Genomic DNA, 24,285 nt, shown 5'->3' on the forward strand with positions numbered 1-24,285 from the left:
TTGTTCGCACAGCTCCCGGGGTTCAGTTTGGGATTTGGCCCCGCCTCTGCGTGTAGGTTGCCTGAGGGCGTCTGTTCTTCGCTCAGGCAGGACGGGGTTAAAGGAGCCGCTGATTCAGGGCCTCCGGCTCACTCAGGCCGGGGCGGGGGGCGGGGCATGGAGGGCGGCGGGGCGGGGCATGGAGGGCGGCGGGGCGGGGCATGGAGGGCGGGGCGGGCCTGCGGCAGCAGACGCCGCCATGACGTTGCAGCCGCCATGACGTTGCAGCAGCCTGAGGCGCGCTGTGCGTTCTCCCGGGGAAGTTCTCCCTGGATCCCGGGACCCTGGCAGTGGCGGGCTGCACAGGCACCCCTGAAGGGAGGTGTGGATAGTGACCTGTGCTCGCACACAGACTTCTTGGTGGCAGCGGCAGCAGCAGCAGCCTTAGCGTCTCATGCCCGTCTCTGGTGTCCGCGCTGATAGCCGCGGCTCTCGCCCGTCTCTGGAGCTCCTTTAAGCAGCGCTCTTAATCCCCTCTCCTCGTGCGCCAGGAAACAAAGAGGTAAGAAAAAGTCTCTTGCCTCTTCAGCAGTTCCAGACTTTTTCCCTGACTCCCTCCCGGCTAGCCGTGGTGCACTAACCCCTTCAGGCTGTGTTCACGCGCCAACCCCAGTCCGCTCCCTGCGCTCCGACCGAAGCCTGAGCCTCAGCTCCCAGCCCCGGCCCACCCTGGCGGGTGAGCAGAGAGGCCTCTCCGGCTGGTGAGTGCTGGTCGGCCCTGATCCTCTGTGCGGGAATCTCTCCGCTTTGCCCTCTGCACCCTGTTGCTGTGCTCTCCTCCGTGACTCTGAAACTTCTCCCCTCTGCCACCTGCAGTCTCCACCAGTGAAGGGTCTTCCTAGTGTGTGGAAACTTTTCCTCCTTCACAGCTCCCTCCCACTGGTACAGGTCGCGTCCCTATTCTTTTATCTCTGTTTTTTCTTTTGCCCTACCCAGGGACGTGGGGAGTTTCTTGCCTTTTGGGAGGTCTGAGGTCTTCTGCCAGCGTTCAGTAGGTGTTCTGTAGGAGTTGTTCCACATGTAGATGTATTGCTGATGTATTTGTGGGGAGGAAGGTGATCTCCACGTCTTACTCTTCCGCCATCTTGAAGCTCCTCCGCCCTGTATTTTTAATGTTTATTTCACCAAACACATACCCTTTAAATATCTTCCCTCATTTCCTTTGATAGTTAACCTCTTCTTTCTTCTTAGGATTAGGATAACTGGAGAGGGTAGGATTTCAACCTAGTTATACCTCATTCCAATCTTGTGTTCCTGTCATTACACAGTGTAGGATGAATTACTGCTGCCTTAGGGGAACTGAATCAGTAACTCTCCTCACTTTGATTTTTCCTAACTCCTCTTTTCACAGGCATTAAAAAAAAACTTAATTTTGGATCAATTTTAGATGTACAGAAACGTTGCAAAGATAGTACAGAGTATTCCCGTGTATCCCTCTCCCAGCTTCCCCTATTGTCAACATCCTGCATGACTACGGTCCACAGGCAGTGTGTCTGGCACAGTGGATGAGAAATTCCACATCAAGCATGTGACTGTGAAATTTCAGAAACAGAAGCTTGGGGAGCAGGGAGGGTGGGCTGGGGCACAAAACAGGTGACATATGAAAGAATAGGACTTGGATTGTCATCAGACTTCTCAGTTGCCACACTGGAAGCTAGAAAACCGTAAACCGATGCTTTCAAAATTCTGAATGAAAATTATTTCTACCATAAAATCCCATAGTAGCCAAACTACATATCAAGTGTGACATTAGAATAAAGTTAATTGCAGAACTACAGGTTTCAAAAAACGTGCCTCCCATGCCCATTTTATCAGAAAGTTATTCAAGGATTTGTTTCTCTGAAAAGGGAAAGGAAAAAAGAGGGAGAAGGCCCAGGAGACTGGTGAGGGAAGTTAAAGACTACATAGCTCTGTGGCTGCCTAAGAAACAAACAGTGCAGAGTGGAGCAAGCAAACAGAGGTGTTTAAACATAGATTCATAGTCCTGTCAGACTGTTTGGGGATAAATTAGTGATAAGAATAGAGGAATTTAAATATAAAATCCAGACAGCTGAACCCTGGAGAAAATGAAAAGTTGCCTGTAAGCATGGTATACTACACAGCTCAGCTTTGAGCCATACGCAGTCAAATTCATGTAAATATCGAATATTTATTTAAACAGAAGAGGTAATCCAACCACATCGGGTCGATGGAGGAAGGGGAGAGAGAGAGAGCACACATGCTCGGATCTTCCACCCTTATATCCAGAAGTCAATAGTTATTATCTAAAATTGAAAAACAAATTAAGAGGCACCAATCTCAGCCTATTATTTGACAACAGGGGAATAAATAGCAGAAGAAACACTTGAAAATGGTGGCCTCTAGGGAGTGGGGATAAGGAATTGGGAGGAATTGGCCAAGGGAAAGTTCTAGTAGGATTATGTGACTTTTAAAACAATGTCCATGTGTTTCATTAAAAGGGAAAAGATTAGATGAATGGGTACCCTGCCAAAGCAGGGACCTGGTCTGTCCCCAGGCTGGCCCAACTCTGTTAAAAATCGGGGAGTGTCTGGAGAAAAACAGTATAAATGGTCCCCCTGAACCAAGTGTCTTGGTTTCAAATCAAGGCTGTGGCCAGTCAAGTGGGATGCTTTAATCAGGTTCCCTTCTTGTTTGCATACTCGTTTGCATTCTGAGACTTCGGTCAGGGTGAGAGTTCACTTATGTTTGCACAGCTGCTGGGCTCCCCTGCCTGAAGGGTGCAGCTCTGTTGCCTGAATGTTGCGGTCGGCCGTCTTCTGAAAGCATGGATTTTCCTGCAGGATTTGGATGGGGGGCAGTCACCTCAGCTTATCAAGTGGAAGGTAGGAGAAGCTTCTTCCCCTTCTCCAGAGCTGGAATGGCTTACTTCTCATGGATTCTGTATGTCTGGGGAAGAAGGTTGGGTGAGGGCAAAAAGAAGAGAAGCAAAAGGACTGAAGAGCCCATAACTGCATAAATGAAACTATCCCTTTTCACATAGAAGACACTTGCTTCCCATGTCCCTTTCCTTAGGCACAAGGGTGGTGGTGACGAGGGGCTGAAGACCCCACTGCGGCTGTAATTTTGGCCCGTTCCAGCTCATCTGAGACATCTGTGTACACTGGACCAGCTGCTTTCATCACTGGTTTCTTGAACACATTTCCCATAACCTCCCTAAAAATGATAACAATTTCTCCTATTGGTTAGAAAAATATTGACTAAATACCTTCAAGGAGTCCAAGAGACATCACTGAAGGATGTTCTTCAGTTGGGAGAGGTTCCCTGTTCTATTTCAAGGCACCCCCATTTCCTGGGTGGCTGAGAATTAACTGTGAGATGGCAAAGTGCACCCAGAGTGGAGTTGGAGGTCTGAGTTCTGGTCTCCATCCTGCCAGGCATGAGCTTGTGAATCTGGTCTCCTCCTCTAGTCTCAGTTTCTTCCTATGAAAAATAGGAAGATTAGATTAGTTTTTTACTATATATATTTTCCACCTAAGGAATTAGGGATTGTTAATAGCTATCATGGGAAAATATTTATTTGGTCAAATAAATGTGGAAACCCAGGGATAAATAAAGCTAAGAGAATTTCTGGCAGCATTTTCCTAGAACTGCTGTAGCAAATGACCATAAACTGGGAGGCTTAAACACAGAAATGTATTCTCTCGCACTTCGGGGGGCCAGAACTAGCCATCTGAAGATGTCATTAGCTAAGATAAGCTAAGCTCATACTGGAGTAGAGTGGGGCTTTAATCCAATATGACTGGTGTCCATATAAGAAGAGGGAAATTTGGACACAGCAACACATGTGGAGAATGTCATGTGACAATAGAGGCAGAGACTCAAGTGATGCAGCTGTAAACCAAAGAACACCAAGGGCCGATGGCCGCTCCCGCAAGCTAGAAGAGGCAAGGAAGGGTTCTAGCAAGAGTCTCAGAGGGAATATGACCCCGCTGAAACCTTGATTTTGGACTTCTAGGCTCTAGAAATGAGAGAGAATAAGTTTCTGTTGTTTAGGCCACCTCTTTTGTGGTACTTTATTATGGCAGCCCTAGAAAACAAATACATCAACAAAAACAAGTAAATTAATACAAGATATAATTACTGCTTATGGTGAGTGCTAGGGTGATACCAGGTTTTGATTTAGGAGGATCTCTGTGAATTACTGTCATTTAATCTGAAACTTTAAGGACGAGAAGGAGGGAGCCATTTGAAGATGGTGAAGGGTTTTCTAGACAGAGTGCAGGTTGATCCTGGCATAATCCATGCTGCTTATGATGCTTATGATTCCCAGCCTCAGTTGCCATTTCCCAGACCTCCAGAAATGAGAATGAGGAATCTCTGCTATGATAATTGCAACAGCTGCCATGTGGAAGACATCTTCCACGGGGACTATGTATGTTATGACACATATGCTCTGTGATACAAAGCACTTTCAAAAGAATGTCTGGGGATGTACAGATTAATAGGGATTCCACGTCACTTTTTTTCTCTATGGTATCTTCTACATTTGTTCCCAGGTAATTTTCACTTGGTCAGGGTGGGTGACTTGATGAAGCTGGCCTTCTAGTAGTGAAAACAAGAAACAGGACGTTGGCTAGTTTCCTTCTCAGAAGAGAGGTCAGACAGAGCTGAGAGGGGGTTGCAGTGCACAGAATCAGGTTCTAGAAGGTGCACAGCATGGAGACTAGGAAGCTGAGTTCTGGAGCCAGACTCGCTAGACTGGGGGTCCATCTCTACCTTTTTCTAACTCTGTATGACTTTGAGCAATTTACTCAACTTCTCTGTGCCTCCTTGTTGGTAGGATGGGGGTGATTATGGTATCTATAGTGCTGCTGTGAGGTTTAAATAAGATGACGTGTGTTAAACGCTTGATGCTCAGTAAGTGCTGAATGCATCGTATTTATATTTAGGTGGGGGAGGGTCACAAATGGGCTACTGAGAATGAATCACTTTAGAACTCCACAGTGAACTTGGCTGAAGCACACAGTCAGTTATACAAGACAACACAGTGGGTTTCAGTTCCCAGCTCCCAGATCCTGCTCACTCAGCCCTGGGGATAAGATTACTGGTCCTTTCTGAGCTCCTCTCATCACAGGGTCTCCGCATTGCTGTACCTCTTCTGTCTGCACTGGGCTTGCTGCTGCCTTATCGCAAGGTCTTTATTTGTTGTCCCGAACCTGCTATTGTGCTGCTAGCTCTCTAACAACAGCTTTCAGAAGGGAAATTGATCTTCCCTTCTCTTTTTGTCAATGCACAGATACCTTTTATATGTTTCCTTGGTTTTCTTACCTATCCTTTTGTGCTGGGTTTGAATCCTAGCTCAAGCACTTACTAGCTGACTGACTTTGGGCAAATAACTTATTTAAGTCTCAGGTTCCTTATTTGTAAAACTAGGAAAACGGTCATGCCCACTCTGTAGGTTTGTTCTGGGGATTAAAGAGGTCAGCATATATGACTCGAGCACAAGAGTGCCTGGGTCATAATATCCACGAAATAACAATAACAACAACACTCCCGCTACTACTACTAGTAATAATAATAAGGATGATGATGTTATTCTTTCTCCTGGCTGCATTCTCTCCCACTGTCTGTACTGATAGGAGAGCTACATCATCTGCTCCATTTACTGGGAATGGTCCTTTCTTCTTTGCACCACAAGTAAGAATATACTCCCTTCTTGCTCATTCTTGTCCTGATCTTCCAGCAGCGCCTGGGAGAGTTACTGTTTAGCTACCCCTTCCACCACTGCGAGGATCACATATGCAGGACGTCAACATGTGGCTTTGTCAAATCAATGTGGCCCGGAATTTAAAAGCTGAAGTCACCTTGTCGCTTTTCGATTTTGAGAATCTTTGCACATTTGAGCTTCCCTGGCCCTTGAACGTCTACAGAGCCTTTGGAAGTAATGGACACTCAGCAGAACTGAGGATTGAGCGTGAATTGTATTTATACAGAAGAAATCTATCTCGGTGATTTGTTATAAAACATCACTATGTATCTTTCTCCAGAGATTTTCAAAACACATTGTCTGTGTAGGTATCTTTGTTTTCAGACATCCTCTCTGGAGCCCAGAGATATAGCTATAATACTCCACCCCCTCCCCACTCCCCTACAGACCCACGCTCACTCCCACACAGAAATAGAGATACTTGGGCTCTGTCACTTTTAATCAAAGGCACTCTCAGGGTCTTTTGCAGGTAGAGTGACCAGAAAATGCAGGACAGGCCTTCCGGTCACTGGGCCTCCTAATATACTGACTACTTGCTTGCATATTTCACCAGACCCATGGCTCTTCGTTCTTCCTGTGCATGTCTCTTGGGCCTTCATGCTGGCCACTTCCCTGACTGTGGTTTTTAAGAAGAGTTTAATGTAATGTTTATTACATCGGAGTTGGCTGTGTAGTGCCTTTTGGAGGAAAGCGCCGTATAAATCTAATAAATAAATAATAAACAAGTGATATAAACAGGAGGAAAATTATGTGTTTTACGTGAGCTGTAAAGAATATTGTAAAACCTGTAAAAATGTATTTGTTAGATGAAGAGGCAGGGAAGAAAATGCAGATGATCATTATTCGTACAGAAGTGAGTTTCATGCAATATTTTAAAGTGCAGAAAAATTCCCATGATTTTTAACCCTTTATGAAACTGACTCTGCCTATGCTTTTGGCTGCAGGGAATGTGAGGCCCAAAACAGCAGGTAGCTCAGTGGCATTTTGTTTACTTCCTCAGTAGGCCACGGAGGGGCCATGAAAATAACATTTAGGACCTGATTCTATAGCTCTTATGAGCTTGTACCTCCCAGTGATTTCACGGAGGATCTCTTAAGGGGTGAATGTGCTCTACAAAATCCCACGAACCATCAGCAAAGTCCAGACTACTCTGTTAAGGCCTCCTGGTGTGATCTGAGTTTGTGGGTTTCTTTGTTTTCTTTGTCTTTTACTTTTTAAATTAAATTAAATTAAATTAATTTATTTTTTATGCAGCAGGTTCTTATTAGTTATCTATTTTACACATATTAGTGTATATATGTCAATCCGAATGTCCCAATTCATTCCTCCCCGCCCTTGGTGTCCATACATTTGTTCTCTACATCTTGTCTCTATTCCTGCCTTGCAAACTGGTTCATCTGTACCATTTTTCTAGATTCCACATATATGCGATAATATACGTTATTTGTTTTTCTCTTTCTGACTTACTTCATTCTGTATGACAGTCTCTAGGTCCATCCACATCTCTACAAATTACCCAATTTCGTTCCTTTTTATGGCTGAGTAATACTCCATTGTATATATGTACCACTTCTTCTTTATCCATTCGTCTGTTGATGGACACTTAGATTGCTATGACCTGGCTATTGTAAATAGAGCTGCAGTGAACATTGGGATGTATGTGCCTTTTTTTTTTTTTTTTTTGCGGTACGCAGGCCTCTCACTGTTGTGGCCTCTCCCGTTGCGGAGCACAGGCTCTGGACACGCAGGCTCAGTGGCCATGGCTCATGGGCCTAGCCACTCCGCGGCATGTGGGATCTTCCCGGACCGGGGCACAAACCCGTGTCCCCTGCACTGGCAGGCAGACTCTGAATCACTGCGCCACCAGGGAAGCCCCGTATGTGCCTTTTTTAATTATGGTTTTCTCAGGGTATATGCCCAGTAGTGAGATTGCTGGGTCATATGGTAGTTCTATTTTTAGTTTTTTAAGGAACCTTCCGACTGTTCTCTATAGTGGCTGTATCAATTTACATTCCCACCAACAGTGCAAGAGGGTTCTCTTTGCTCCACACCCTCTCAGCACTTATTGTTTGTAGATTTTCTGATGATGCCCATTCTAACCTGTGTGAGGTGATTCCTCATTGTAGTTTTGATTTGTGTTTCTCTAATAAGTAGTGATGTTGAGCAGTAGTGATGTTGGCCTCTTGGCCATCTGTATGTCTTCTTTGGAGAAATGTCTGTTTAGATCTTCTGCCCATTTTTTGATTGGGTTGTTTGTTCCTTTAATATTGAGCTGCATGAACTGTTTATATATTTTGGAGATTAATATTTTGTCCCTTGATTCGTTTGCAAATATTTTCTCCCATTCTGGGGGTTGTCTTTTCATCTCGGTTATAGTTTCCTTTGCTATGCAAAAGCTTTTAAGTTTCATTAGGTCCCATCTGTTTATTTTTGTTGATATTTCCATTACTCTAGGAGGTGGGTCAAAAACGATCTTGCTGTGATTTATGTCAAAGAGTGTTCTGCCTATGTTTTCCTCTAACAGTTTTATAGCGTCTGCCTTACATTTAGGTCTTTAATCCATTTGGAGTTTATTTTTATGTATGGTGTTACGGAGTGTTCTAATTTCATTCTTTTACATGTAGCTGACCAGTATTCCCAGCACCACTTATTGAAGAGGCTGTCTTTTCTCCATTGTATATTCTTGCCTCCTTTATCAAAGATATGGTGACCATATGTGTTTTTCTCTGGGGTTTCTATTCTGTTCCACTGATCTATATTTCTGTTTTTGTGCCAGTACCGTTACTGTAGCTCTGTAGTGTAATCTGAAGTTAGGAGCCTGGTTCCTCCAACTTCATTTTACTTCCTCAATATTGCTTTGCCTACTTGGGGTCTTTTGTGTTTTCATACAAATTGTAAAATTTTTTGTTCTAGTTCTGTGAAAAAATGCCATTGTTAGTTTGATAGGGATTGCATTGAATCTGTAGATTGCCTTGGATAGTATAGTCATTTTCACAACGTTGATTCTTCCAACCCAGGAACATGGTGTATCTCTCCATCTGTTTGTTTCATCTTTATTTTCTTTCATCAGTGTTTTATAGTTTCTGCATACAGGTCTTTTTTCTCCTTAGGTAGGTTTATTCCTAGGTATTTTAGTCTTTTTTTGCAATGATAAATGGAGTGTTTCCTTAATTTCTGTTTTAGATTTTTCATCATTAGTTTATAGGAATGCAAGAGTTTTCTGTGCCTTAACTTTGTATCTTGCTACTTTACCAAATTCATTGATTAGCTTTAGTAGTTTTCTGCTAGCATCTTTAGGATTCTCTATGTAGATTATCATGCCATCTGCAAACAGTCACAGTTTTACCTCTTTTCCGATTTGGTGATTCCTTTTATTTCTTTTTCTTCTCTTGTTTCTGTGGCCAAAACTTACAAAACTATGTTGAATAATACTGGTGAGAGTGGGAAACCCTGTGTTGTTCCTTATCTTAGTGGAAATGGTTTCAGTTTTTCACCATTGAGAATGGTGTTGGCTGTGGGTTTGTCATATATGGCCTTTTTATGTTGAGGTAAATTCCCTCTATGCCCACTTCCTGGAGAGTTTTTATCATAAATGGGTGGTGAATTTTGTCAAAAGCTTTTTCTGTGTGTATTGAGATTATCATATGGTTTTTATCCTTGAATTTGTTAATATGGTGTATCACAATGATTGATTTGCGTATATTGAAGAATCCTTGCATTCCTGGGATAAACCCCACTTGATCATGGTGTATGATCCTTTTTATGTACTGCTGGATTCTATTTGCTAGTATTTTGTTGAGGATTTTTGCACCTATGTTCATCAGTGATATTGGTCTGTAGTTTTCCTTTTTCGTGACATCTTTTTCTGGTTTTGGTATCAGAGTGATGGTGGCCTCGTAGAATGAGTTTGGGAGTGTTCCTCCGTCTGCTCTATTTTGGAAGAGTTTGAGAAGGAATGGTGTTAGCTCTTCACTAAATGTTTGATAGATTTGGCCAGGGAATCCATTTGGCCCAGGGCTTTTGTTTGTTGGAAGATTTTTAATCACAGTTTCACTTTCAGTGCTTGTGACTGGTCTTTTCATATTTTCTATTTCTTCCTTGTTCAGTCTTGGAAGGCTGTGCTTTTCTAAGAATTCGTACATTTCTTCCAGGTTGTCCATTTTATTAGCATAGAGTTGCTTGTAGTAGTCTCTCGTGACCCTTTGTGGTTCTGAATTGTCAGTTTTTACTTCTCCTTTTTCATTTCTATATCTGTTGATTTGAGTTCTCTCCCTTTTTTTCTTGAGGAGTCTGGCTAATGGTTTATCAATTTTCTTTATCTTCTAAAGAGCCACCTTTTAGTTTTATTGATCTTTGCTCTCATTTCCTTCATTTCTTTTTCATTTATTTCTCATCTGATCTTTATGATTTCTTTCCTTCTGTTAACTTCGGGGTTTTTTTGTTCTTCTTTCTCTAATTGGTTTAGATGTATGGTTAGGTTGTTTATTGGAGATTTTTCTTGTATCTTGAGGTAGGATTGTATTGTTATATACTCCCCTCTTAGAACTAGTTTTGCGGCATCCCATGGTTCTTGGGTCGTCATGTTTTCATTGTCAATTGTTTCTAGGTATTTTTGTATTTCCTCTTTGATTTCTTCAGTGATCTGTTGGTTTTTTAATAAGGTATTGTTTAGCCTCCATGTGTTTGTGTTTTTTACGTTTTTTCCCCTGTAATTCGTTTCTAATCTCATAGCCTTGTGGTTGGAAAAGATGCTTGATATGATTTCAATTTTCTTAAATTTACCAAGGCTTGGTTTTTGACCCAAGATGCGATCTATCCTGGGGAATGTTCCATGTGCACTTGAGGAGAAAGTGTAATCTGCTGTTTTTGGATGGAATGTCCTATAAATATCAATTAAATCTATCAGGTCTACTGTGTTATTTAAAGCTTGTGTTTCCTTATTAATTTTCTGTCTGGATGATCTGTCCATTGTTGTAAGTGAGGTGTTAAAGTCCCCACTATTATTGTGCTACTGGCGATTTCCTGTTTTATAGCTGTTAGCATTGGCCCTATGTATTGAGGTGCTCCTATTTTAGGTGCATATATATTTATAATTGTTATATCTTCTTCTTAGATTGATCCCTTTATCATTATGTAGTGTTTTTCCTTGTCTCTTGTAACATTTTTAATTTTAAAGTCTATTTTACCCGATATGACTGTTGCTACTCCAGCTTTCTTTTGATTTCCATTTGGATGGAATATATTTTTCCATCCTGTCACTTTCAGTCTGAATGTGTCCCTAGGTCTGAAGTGGGTCCTTGTAGACAGCATATATATGGATCTTGTTTTTATATCCATTCAGCAAGCTTGTGTCTTTTGGTTGGAGCATTTAATTCATTCACATTTAAGGTAATTATCAATATGTATGTTCCTATTACCATTTTCTTAATTGTTTTGGTAGTTCCTTTTCTTCTCTTGTGTTTCCCACTTAGAGAAGTTCCTTTAACATTTATTGTAGAGCTGGTTTGGTGGTGCTGAATTCTCTTAGCTTTTGCTTGTCTGTAGAACTTTTTTTTTCTCTGTCAAATCTGAATGAGATTCTTGCAGGGTAGATTAATCTTGGTTGTAGGTTTTTCCCTTTCATCACTTTAAATATGTCCTGCCACTCCCTTCTGTCTTCTATAGTTTCTGCTGAGAAATCAGCTGTTAACCTTATGGGAGTTCCCTTGTGTGTTATTTGTCATTTTTCCCCTTTTGCTGTTAATAATTTTTCTTTGTCTTTAATTTTTGTCAGTTTGATTACTATTTGTCTCGGTATGCTTCTCCTTGAGTTTATCCTGCCTCGGACTCTGTGCTTCCTGGGTGGCTATTTCCTTTCCCATGTGAGGGAAGTTTTTGACTATTGTCTCTTGAAATATTTTCTTGTGTCCTCTCTCTCTCTCTTCTACTTCTTTGACCCCCCCAATAATGCGAATGTTGGTGCATTTAATGTTGTCCCAGAGGTCTCTTAGGCTGTTTTCATTTCTTTTCCTTCTTTTAGATTTGGCTGGGGAATCCAGCCAAAAAGAATCCTTCTTTTTCCTTCTTTTTTCTTTATTCTGCTCCACGGCTGTGAATTCCACCATTCTGTCTTCCAGGTCACTTATCTGTTCTTCTGCCTCAGTAATTCTGCTATTGATTACTTCAAGGGCATTTTTCATTTCAGTCATTGTATTGTTCATCTCTGTTTTTTTGTTCTTTAATTCTTGTAGGTCTTTGTTAAACATTTCTTGCATTTTCTCAGTCTTTGCCTTGATTCTTTTTCCGAGGTCCTGGATCATCTTCACTATCATTATTCTGAATTCTTGTTCTGGAAGGTTGCCTATCTCCACTTCATTTAGTTGGTTTTGTGGGGTTTTATCTTGTTCCTTCATGTGGTACGTAGTCCTCTGCCTTTTCATTTTGTCTGTCTTTCTGTGAATGTGGTTTTCGTCCCACAGGCTGAAGGATTGTAGTTCTTCTTGCTTCTGCTGTCTGTGCTCTGGTGGATGAGGCTATCTAAGAGGCTTGTGCAAGCTTCCTGATGGGAGGGAATTGTGGTGGGTAGAACTGGGTGGTGCTCTTCTGGGCAGAACTCAGTAAAACTTTAATCTGCTTGTCTGCTGATGAGTGGGACTGGGTTCCCTCCCTGTTGGTTGTTTGGCCTGAGGTGACCCAGCACTGTAGCCTACCCAGCTCTTTGGTGGGGCTAATGACAGACTCTGGGAAGGCCCACACCAAGGAGTATTTCCCAGAACTTCTGCTGCCAGTGTCCTTGTCCCCACCATGAGCCACAGCTGCCCCCCGCCTCTGCAGGAGACCCTTCAACACTAGCAGGTAGGTCTGGTTCAGTCTCTCATGGGTTCACCGCTCCCTCCCCTGTGTCCTGATGTGCACACTACTTTGTGCGTGCCCTCCAAGAGTGGAGTCTCCGCTTCCCCCTGTCCTGTTGAAGTCCCGCAGTCAAACCCCACTGGCCTTCAAAGTCTGATTCTCTAGGAATTCCTCCTCACTTTGCCGGACCCCCAGCTTGGGCAGCCTGATGTGGGGCTCAGAACTTTCACTCCAGTGGGTGGACCTCTGTGGTGTAATTGTCCTGCAGTTTGTGAGTCACACGTCCATCGGCCATGGGATTTGATTTTATTGTGATTGTGCCCCTCCTACTGTCTCACTGCAGCTTCTCCCTTGTCACTGGATGTGGAGCATCTTTTTTGGTGAGTTCCAGTGTCTTCCTGTCAATGATTGTTCAGCAGTTAGTTGTGTTTCCAGTGCTCTTACAAGAGGGAGTGAACGCATGTCCTTCTACTCTGCCATCTTGAACCCTAAGTTTGTGGTTTTTAAGGAGGCAAAGGCCTCAGTTTTATGAATGCTATTATCACCCCTGCATGCTGAGCTTTGATTTAACTTGGACTTTGACTTTATGTTGGCAGATATTGAGGCTGGCCTCAAACTTTAGCCATTTGTTTGTCTTGGTGTGCCAAAGATGGCATGCTATAGTTGAGAAGCTTGGGCTTACCTTTGTACTTACAAAAGTGGGAGAATAAACAAAGCAGCTGAATTCCTTCATTTTAGGTACGGTTTGTAGTGATTCTATCCAGGCTGTTTCTTCCTGTACCTTTTAAAAACTGAACTGGTCCATTCAAACCTGAGCTAGAGACACTTTTTATCTACCTGCTATAGATGTCAGCACAAGCCCCATATTTCTTTAGATCACTTCCTGTTTGCTTTCTCTGCTCAACCAATTTTGGCAGTGTGTCTTGGTTCCTAGTTCCTACTAAACTCTTTGGAGGAAACATTCCAGTCTGGGACTTAATCTCTTGGCTGCCCTTGGTAGTTTTCTAGAACGGAGCTCACCAGATTGGTCTGCCCTTTGTGTGGACCACCTAAGAAAGGAGTGGGAGCAGGCTTAAAAGCATGGTCATTTATTTCTTGATGTGTAAGGAAAAAGGAAGAAGAAAGGTGAGACTTTATTCATGAAATTTCTCACAGATTAAAGTTGAGATGACAGAAAGGACCCTTATTTCTTTCCCCCAGTTTCAAATTTGAGATTCACAAAAACTCAAAGTTGCCCCTTTTTTTGAATGTACCATGAAATTATGTAGTCATCATTGAACGAGTATGGGCTTTGGCAGGGATGATATTCAGATATTCATCAGCTGATACACTGGCCAGTCCAATGTTAACTGTAAACAATAGGTGTAGACTGGACTGGCACCTGCCTTACCTGAGAGTAGATGCCAGCCTTAAACAACTGGTATGGAACAGACCAGCATCAGCATCTTCATTGACCATTAAGAGTAGTAGCCAGCTGTCAACAACTGATTTGACTAGCCTGGCACCCACATTAACTAATCAGAGTGGGTGCCAGCTGTAATCAACCACTGGGGACACACTTCCATGAACTGACTGAATTTTAGCTTTAGGCTTATGAGTGGGACACAGCTGGAATATATCAGACTCTATTTGTGAACTACTAGAGAGTCAAATCACTTAATTTCTTCTAGCCTCAGATTTCTCACCTGCAAAATTCCTAATGCTCACCTCTTTTTTTGAAATTTCATTGGATAAGTGTTGGAGAGCTTTTTCTTATGTTTTGTACTTCTTTGGATCTGAGGTGATTTCCTCAACTTTTTCTTCCAGATTATTAATTTGGATGTTAGCTTTGTTCATTCTATTTTTCAGTCCCTCTATGGAATATTTAATTATGGCGATCATATTTTTAAGTTTTAGGAACACATTCTTATTCTTTGATTGCCTAATTTCCAGGAAGTCAATTTGATTATTTGGATATAGTCACCCTCGAATCTTTTTAAGAATGCTAGTTAAAAAAATTAAGTCTTTTTTTTCTTTTTCTTTCTTTTTATATCAATTTGAAATCTTTGGATTATTTGTTTATTTGGATCCATATCTTTTATGCTATCTGTTTTTGTCAAATGGCTGGTGATCCTTGAATACCCGTTTATGTTTTTGAATGAAAGAATATGTTGATAGTAGTAACTGAGTTAGGCTTCCTTTGAAGTTAAGTAACTCTGTTGAACTGAAACAGTGCTGACCCTATAAGAAGCAGGGTTCTGTGTAAGTGGGTGGGGCCTGTTGACAGGCTTCTCATAATGGACTATGTGTATGAAGGAAGGGAGCCAAGATTTAGATCTCAATAATTGCCGGATAATGGGGTCTTTAAGAAGGAATGTTTTGTTTGCTTTTTATTTATTAATTTTTTAAACAACCTTTGAGAGACTACCACTTGTGTAGTTTAAAAAAAATTATTTATTTATTTATACTTATTTTTTCCAACATTTTACTTAGCATTTCTTTCTTTCTTATTTAAAAAAATTTGTTTTGTTTTGTTTTGTTTTTGTTTTTGTTTTTGTTTTTTTTTTTTTTGAGGTACACGGGCCTCTCACTGTTGTGGCCTCTCCTGTTGCGGAACACAGGCTCCGGACGCGCAGGCTCAACGGCCATGGCTCATGGGCCCAGCCGCTCCGCGGCATATGGGATCTTCCCGGACCGGGGCACGAACCCGTGTCCCCTGCATCAGCAGGTGGACTCTCAACCACTGTGCCACCAGGAAGCCCTTTTAAAATTTTTATTGGAGTTTGGTTGCTTTACAATATTGTGTTAGTTTCTACTGCACAGTAAAGTGAATCAGCAGTATGCATATACATATCCCCTCTCTTTTGGATTTCCTTCGCACTTAGGTCACCACAGAGCACTGAGTAGAGTTCCCTGTGCTATACAGTAGGTTCTCATTAGTTACCTCTTTTATACCTAGTATCAATAGTGAGTGTATATATGTTAATCCCAATCTCCCAATTCGTGCCTGGTCTTAGTTGTGGCACGAGGGATCTTAGTTATGGCATGTGGATTCTTAGTTGCAGCATGTGGGCTTCTCAGTTGTGGCATGCGGACTCTTTAGTTGTGGCATGTGAACTCTTAGTTGTGGCATGCATGTGGGATCTAGTTGCCCGACCAGGGATCGAACTCAGGCCCTCTGCATTGGGAACATGGAGTCTTATCCACTGGACCACCAGGGAAGTCCCTTGCTTTTTAAAAGTGTTTTTGTTAAGTCTATTTCTTTTTCTTCAGTTTAATTGAGATATAATTGACATATAGCACCTTATAAGTTTAAAGTGTATAGCATAATGACTTGACATATATATTGTCAGTTGATTGCCACAATAAGCTTAGTTAACATCCATTATCTCCTTTAGATACAAAAAGAAAAAAAGAAAACAGTTTTTTACTTTTGATGCAAAATGTTAGGATCTACTCTCTCAGCAACTTTCAAATATAGCATGCAACAGCTTTCGCTGTAGTCATCATGTTTAATATTACATCCTCAGTACTTATTTATCTTATAAACTAAAAGTTTAAACCTTCTGACCACCTTCATTCAATTCCCCCTCCCCCCACCTCCCATCTCTGGAAGGCACAAATCTGATGTCTTTTTCTACGAATTCGGTTTTTCTGTTTTCTTAGATTCCTTATGTAAGTGAGATCATACAGTATTTGTCTTTCTCTGTCTGTTTGCTTTTGACTTTTGTTTCCCATCTACACTACCCTTCAAGTTCACGTTTAGTTCTAGAGCTTATTCTACTTTTCTTTACTGTCTCAGTGCCCTTGATAGCAAGGGCTATCTTGTCCCGTCACATCTCTCACTTTTATTAATCATCTCTTGGAACTTCCACCTGGGGTGAAGGCAGCACTAACTGCTCTGTTTATCGGGGAGAGGAACCAGTCAGGCCAATAGTACATTAGATAATCCTTTAGTTAATTACTGTGATGACTGCTCTGAGCCTGCTGTGCTCTCTGCAGTGGCTGACCTGCAGATTCTCTAGGGCAACCCCTCTGAATCCTTACCAGCCGTCTTCAGTGTGTGAGTATATGTTGCAAATCCTTTGCTTTAGTTTCTCAGCCAATTCAGCCCTAGTTTCTTTCCATTTGCCAGAAATACTTTAGTCAATGTGATATTCTTTGGGGGCTTTTTTGTTTTCAGCTCTGTTGTGGAACTTATTTTTAAAAAAATTTTTACTGTCATTTCAATGGGGTTGTGAGAGGGAGAGGAATTAAGTATGTCCACTGTACTCCCCATCTTGAACTGGAAGTGCTTATTAATATGTGTTTATAAGTGCCTTATAAACCATGCAGTTTTATTCAAAGTTAACAAGTGAATTTCCCTGTCTTCTTCTTACCCTTATCCTCCTCTATCACTAACACATCCAACCTCTGGAAATTTTCTAGTCCTATGCTTTTTAGAAAGAGGATGAGATAACATGGAATTGATGGCATTTTAGACAATGTAACGAGAGAAAGTGAAATATTGAGACAGGGTGAGGAAAGCCATAGCGGAGGAGGGGTACTATGACCAAGAAAGGCCATATGTCGAGGTGCCTGCCTCTGGGGTCAGCTGCTCTAAGCCATTTGCACTTTTCATCATTTCTTACCTCCCTTTATCCTGGACACACAGATTCTCCATGTACCAAGTTTCCGGGTACCTCCACTGGCTTCGTGGGCAGTGCTGAAATGTATCTGCTGCCATCACTGTTGGTACCTGTGGATTATTTATTGATAACAGTCTGCCTGCTTGTGTATTCTTTTCTATAGGCCAAGTTCTAGGTACAGAATGGATACTTATCACATATGTTTAGGAAAAATATTTTTATTTGTACTATGGATGTATTAAAAAATAAGTGTAGAATATTTAAAATATACAAACAAGAAAAAAAAAAGCAAAATAAAAAATCAGCCAGAGAGGTATTTTCAGATTTTGAGTATGTACTTTTTCTATACATTCACAGACTTTCATGCACTTCTGTTCATCCTAATAGGTACGTTTTGTAAATGGTTTTGGTTCCTGTTATACCCTTACAAATATCCTGATAGGCTATAACACATCTGCCTCTTTTCTCCTCTTCTGGTGCCCTTTCTTCCTTCTCTATCTTTCTGTACACATGGATGTTACATAGAAAGCAAAATGTGAGTAAATATATGTATCTTTGAAAAATAAGAGATAATTTGCTGCATTTCAAACATTTGTTTGGAGTAGCGTTCTATATATTGTCCTACAAATCTGTACATAAATTATTTTGTCACCACTAAATTCATCAGTTAGGATGGAACATTTGTTTATTTGGATGAACGTGTGCCAACATTGTACTGAAAAAAAGGCATTATTTATGCTGTTCCTTCCTGGGCCTGCCCATCTGGTAGGGGTTGCTTTCCAGGTAAATTCACTGGTGCAAAGCTTAAGCGATTCTTCAATAATTATTAGGTCATCACACAGTGTCCCAGACAGTATGGGACTCATGCTAGACCCTTCTTCTTAATCTCTCCTTTATTTAATCAATTATTTTTTGTTCTGTCTCCTCTATACCTCTTGGTTACACCCCTCTTCCCCATTACTACTTCCTTTCTTTTAGTTCCAGAACTCACTGCCTCTTAAATTCTCCTTCCCTCCCCTCCCCTCTCCTCCAATCTCTTTGGCACACTGCTCCAGCATGGTCTTTTAAAATTCCGACCACACCATTCCATTTCTTGAGAGATAGCATGAGCTCTGAAATCAAACAGACTAGGTTTGAACCCCGACTCCACTGCTTACCAGTTGTGTGACCTTGGGAGATAGCTAAGCTTTGCATACCTTTTTTCATCATTTGTAAAATGGGAACAGTAAGGGTGTCTATCTCAGGGTTGTTGTAAATATTAAATGTGTTTATGAACATCGAATGCTTAGAACATTTGTACTGGGCACACTGTGTTCAATAAATTGTAACAATTATTTAAAATTTTTTATTATCCTCTTACCTTCTACAGAATTATTTCTGAACATCCTGCATGGCATAAAAAAAACCTTTTGTAATTTTACCTCTGACTACTTCCCCAGTTTTATCCCTTGTTTCTTCTTCATTTGTATCTTATTCTTTGACCAAAATGAAGCACAAATAATTCTTTAAATGTGCCATGACCTTCATGTACTGTTGCACGCACTGTTCCCTCTGCTTGAGTGCATACCTGACTGCTGGCATGAGCAGAGACCAACAGAGGACACCGATCCAGGCTTCCTAACTTTCAGGCTGGATCTCTTCCTACTGCAGCATACTGCCTCTTTCATCATCATCCTTTATGCTACTCTTCTAAGTGTGTTATGTAAGCACGGTAGAGATAGTAAGGGGCTGGAAGTGGGGTGTGGCAAAGGAAACCCCCCAAAGAAGTTTTTAATACCTATGAACAATCTATTCTCTTATTAACTATTTGGAACAACATGGATAATATGTCTTTTACCTGGGGGCATTTGGACATAGCTCCATGCTTTTAAGGATGACTAATATCATGAGAGGTATTGATATGGATTGATATGGTATTAAGATGGATATTATAGGGCTTCCCTGGTGGCGCAGTGTTTGAGAGTCCGCCTGCCGATGCAGGGGACACGGGTTCGTGCCCTGGTCCAGGAGGATCCCGCATGCCGCGGAGTGGCTGGGCCCGTGAGCCATGGCCGCTGAGCCTGTGCGTCTGGATGACTGTGCTCTGCAACTGGAGAGGCCACAGCAGTGAAAGGCCCGCATATCGCAAAAAAAAAAAAAAAAAGTTTTAAAAAAGATGGATATTATAGCTAAGTGTTTGTATTTCAGATGGCAAGGGAGCAGCTGGGCCCCTGTTATTTTCCTTCGATTCTGCTATGTGGGCCTCTGCCTTGAGGTGCCCTAAACCAGCTGAGCAGTTCTGTATTGGCTTTGGATCTTTCTCAAGGTGCCTGCTCTTCCTTTCATTAGTGTGGATAAGCAGAGTTTGATTGTAAGGTATGCCCGGGCCAAAAAAAGGGCTTTTAAAATTGTCTGCTGTTTTATATTATCCAGGCCACTGATCCCCCTTCCTTACCATGGATAATTGAGAATGGACCAAGCTGAAGAGTGCCAAGCAGAACCAATTGACAAAATAAATGAGATTTTAAAAATCCTTTATGTTTTGATAATAGAAAAAAAAAAACCAAGCTAGATATTCTTCTTTTTTAATCTAAAAGAGCCTATTTTATATTTTGTAACAGTAAATATATTTGGTTTAAAATTGATTCAAAATAGGAGAGTATTTCCTAGGATGCACTAGTTTAAAATGTATACTGACCACAGCATGTACTTAATGGAGGTAGGGGAAAAATTGAAAATATAGGCAAGAGGTTGGACAATTCCAGATTCAATGTCACATTCTCTTATAACCATGTTTATGTTTCAACTAGGTAGCAAGGAGTGGGTGGGAGTTACTTCAAATTCTGAAAATCTCTCTCTTGAAAGTGGAGGCTATAATTCTTTGACCCTAGTGAGCAGTAACCATGTGGAGAAGGGCATTTCTTGAATGTTTGTGTAAGATTAACAGGATTCTGATTTCTGGAAATATATGATCTCACCTCCTTTTCATTTTCATCCTTTCCTTTTTCCCAGTGCATCCCTGCATACAGGGAGAAATGCATCTACATGTTACTTGACTGGGAATTTAGAGGACATGTTCTCAAAGGAACAATGTTGTAAATAGGGATTGGTGTCACTGAATGACTTTCAGGTGTACAATGAGATAAATAGGTTTGGGGAGTTGGCCTGGGAATTTGGAACATAATGTAAGAGGCAATGGTGAGTTTCTGGGCAGGTGACTCATAAACAAGGTTTTTGAAACATTATCCATTTTTATGTTGGGAATTGCCTAGCTAAGGCTTAAAGTCTCCCACAGCTCCCGTGAATAATCATTTAAATACAGGCTTTGAGACTTGGGGAAAAGAGTGCATTATTTAAAGACAATAATCTTCCTTTGGAGTCATTGTAGTCCTTCATACAGACGCATACTTGGGGATCTTAGATAGAGCAACATTTTCTCTTGATGGTCCATTTCTTCATATATCTTATAAATTATCATCCAGGTCTAGGTGGCAGGCGCAGGTTAAGGATGCATGACAGCCACTCTGCACCAGAGTGTACTAAGGCTAAGAGACTAAGGCTCTTTCGAAAGGTGAAATATTACAAAGTGGCTTTGGCCATTGCTTATTGTGCTTGTGTGAAGAACAAGACATGGGGATGGAGATGGTAAGGGCTCTAGTGTATCCTCTGGTTCTTTGTAGTGCCAAGAACTTGGCAAACGTAGGCACATAATACTTTCTTGTTGCCCAGTTGATTTGATGAAGGGAAAATGGAAGAGTTCTCAGCATAGAAACTATATAGCTGGGCCAAACATCCTCCAGGGTCATCTCAATACACTCTCTGTGGCTCAAAGAAAGACCAGGTACAACTATACTAAACCTATGATACAGTTGGCTTGTTGTTAGATGATGACTTTTCTCTTGTTAGAGATTTCTTTTCTCCAAGAAATAATTGGAGAGAAATTATGCAAGAACATTCAGAAAAGTTCTGTCTCCATGTTGTACCTGGAGACCTGGGTCCCCTGGCATGAATTAGTAATTAAAGTTAAATTGAATAGATATTTATTTGAATTATTACTATGTAGTTCTTCCCAATTAGATATTTGTTTACTGTGGGTACTAGAGTCTGGAGGTGTAAAAGGTAAATAGAATGATCATTTGAATCCAACATTCTAGTGAGATCGAGCATCATATAAATGACTATGATATCATGTGACAACTCTAGCAGTAGGAGAAACAAAATGATGTTGGAGCATAGGTGGGAAGAGTGGGGATTCAAGAATAAAACTGGGGAAGATGGTATGCCATCTAAATTGAGCTTTTAAGGGAAAGTTTGTTTTGTTTTGTTTTTCAGGGAAAGACATAAGGAAGGGCATATTAGCAGAGAAAACATTTTGAGTCAAGGATCAGAAGTATGAATGCTTATGTTATATTTGGGGAATAATATAGTCACATTTAGCAAAGTAGGTAAGGGGTTTAGAATTCTAATACTTTAGAATGTATTAGAATCACCTGGAGTTCTTGTTACAGTGTAGCTTTGGGGGCCTAGTACCAGGTTATATAATAGTGGTATTTACAGATGGGGCCCAGGAATTTACAGTTTTTAGTGAGTTCTCTGTGTGATAATGTTGTTCATGGCTCATGCCTTGAGAAATTCTGCCACAGGCTCTGTTTTCTGATAACAGGGTGAATGGTAGGACCTGAAGCCAGAGAGGTAGATAGGTCCATGTCTTGATGCATATAAAGTACCAGGGTAAGGAGTTGATGTTAGGATCATGTGCTCTAGGTTCTTGGGACCTACAAAATATTCTTAAGCACAGGGAGTATTATGATCAAGTCTGTATATTAGAAGAGTTTTGACTGCAGTGTGGAGGATGAACTGAAGGAAGGAGGCGTGGAATCAAAGGAACAGTTGTTAGGCTATTGCAATAGATGAGGTAGATGATGATGAAGTCCTGAATTTGGATGGAGGGGACAGAATGGAGAAAAAGCAGAAAGAGACATCACTGAGGGACAACCAAAAGCATACGTTCATAAGTACAATGTAGGGCATGAAGGAAGTAGGAGGAAGACTAAAGTGACTCTTGTGATAACAGTTTAGGTAACTTTCTGGCTGATGATGCTGTGAATAGAAATAAAATACACTGGAGAAGGAGCAGGTTTGGAATTTGTCTGGAAGATATATAATAGGTTCAATTTGGATTTGAGAGTCCCTTAGTGTATTTAAAGGGAAATGCCTGGGAAGTCACTGGAGATTCATACTTCCATTTCAGATTCGATTTGCTCTTAGTTATCAGTGTGTAGCTGATAGTTCAAATCATAAAGGAAGAGAATTCTTGAAATAGGGTTATAGAGGGAAACAGAAAAGGAGCAGATTGCAAAGTCTGGATTATGTGCTGTAGAAGAATTTAAAAGACTCAGAAGAGCCCATAAGAATGTGACATTCTTCCAGAATATGAGGATGACTAGAGAGAACTTGAGGAAACTTCCAGTCCAGTGGTGTTAAAACATTTTTTTAATGCAGCAGAACTCGGTTTTCAAGGAAACTCTAGCTCAGGACTTTAATAAAGCAGATACAGATGGAGCATCTCTGGTCAAAGAGAAGAGTGGGAGAACATGTGCCTATCCACCCAGTGTTCCCTTCTTTACTGCTTCTTCCCCTCCTGTCAACTCCTGACTCCTCTCCAGGGAACATGGTTTTTAAAACATAGGTGTGCATCCTTTATTTTATAGAGGCTGGATGATGGATTACATGATCAATGTCATGAAACTCATTAGTGACTGAAGGGGAACACAATGTGATAAAACCCACAAGAAACACAGCAACAAAAGGGAACCAGCCCAGTGGTGAAGACAGTACATTGTTTCAAGGAATGGGGGGTTAACATTCTGAGTTATAATATTATGGGAAGGAGTTGCAGAGGTGGTAGATTTTAAGAGGCTAAGAAAACATTGAGGGGACTTCCCTGGTGGCACAGTGGTTAAGAATCCGCCTGTCAATGCAGGGGACACGGGTTCAAGCCCTGGTCCGGGAAGATCCCACATGCCTTGGAGCAACTAAGCCCATGTGCCACAACTACTGAGCCTGCGGTCTAGAGCCCACGAGCCACAACCACTGAGCCCGCGTGCCACAACTGCTGAAGCCTGCATGCCTAGAGCCCGTGCTCCACAAGAGAAACCCCTGCTAGCCTCAACTAGAGAAAGCCCGTGCGCAGCAACGAAGACCCAATGCAGCCACAAATAAATAAATAAGTAAATATATTTTTTAAAAAAAGAAAGCATTCAGGGATTCAGTTTCTTTAGCTCTGCCCATTTAAGAGTCAGAGCTAAAGGTTTGTGCTGGGTTGGAGAAAGTTAGAAAGTGGGTCTTTCCAACTTCTACAAAACTGAGGAAGTTATCATAGACATTGCATTGCACTTATAGCCCAGACCCCATCCAAATTCCAGTAGAAGTGAAACTTTAATGATGGGATGAGAAGTGAAGGGCAGTAGTAGCTTTCCTTTCATGGAGGAGGGTCTTTGGGAGGACAACCTAGTTGGGGGGCGAAATCTTGATAACTTGCCTTAAAGTTCCATTTGCAAGGCAAGTATGCTTTTCTTATTAGAATGCATGTTTATTTAAGAAGACTCTTTTGGAAGGTTGCTGATGGAACACCCCTTTATACTGCCAACTGGCATATAGTAGAAACTATTTGTAGCAACTACAATCATTCTTTCACATGAAAACTCTAGAATACTCTGTATTCAGGGAGTTGTTTTGCAGTATCAGCTGAAATCTGCCAAGACTGAAGACTGACCCAGTGTTTCCTGGGGGACCTTGAGGAAAGTCAATTTGTTTATGAGTCAAAGGAAGCTCACATTATTCTAAATGACACTTGCTGCTATCGGAAATTTCTGTTCTGGAATTAGCAAGCTGCTGCAAGTTCCAAGCTGCAGTCTTTTCTTAGAAAGACGCTTATGGGATATAAATCCTTGTAAGTGCATTTTATTGTACCAATTGTTTTGTTTAGAAAAAGCCTATTAGTTTGTTATTTAAAGCGGTCTATTTAATACTGTTAATAAATTCTAAAATTGGAGACTGAGTATTGTTATTTTGGATGTTTTTATAGTTCTGATTGTCTAA

General features: G+C 41.3%; 1 protein-coding gene across 27 annotated transcripts in view; it reads left to right on the plus strand.

Annotated features, from left to right (window-relative positions):
• The first annotated feature begins 257 nt into the window (after positions 1-257).
• The window catches only part of LOC307185656 (cytosolic beta-glucosidase-like), a 488,042-nt gene continuing 464,014 nt past the window's right edge, over positions 258-24,285 (plus strand). For all 27 annotated transcript variants that reach the window (XM_079920052.1, XM_079920037.1, XM_079920032.1 and 24 more), the window contains exons 1-2: positions 258-541; positions 2,754-2,882. In XM_079920052.1, coding sequence (XP_079776178.1) covers positions 2,825-2,882 — 58 coding nt within the window. In that variant the 5' untranslated portion in view covers positions 258-541; positions 2,754-2,824. The remainder of the gene's footprint in view (positions 542-2,753; positions 2,883-24,285) is intronic.

Source organism: Stenella coeruleoalba (assembly GCF_951394435.1).
Source record: "Stenella coeruleoalba genome assembly, chromosome: 4".
Taxonomy (NCBI): domain Eukaryota; kingdom Metazoa; phylum Chordata; class Mammalia; order Artiodactyla; family Delphinidae; genus Stenella; species Stenella coeruleoalba.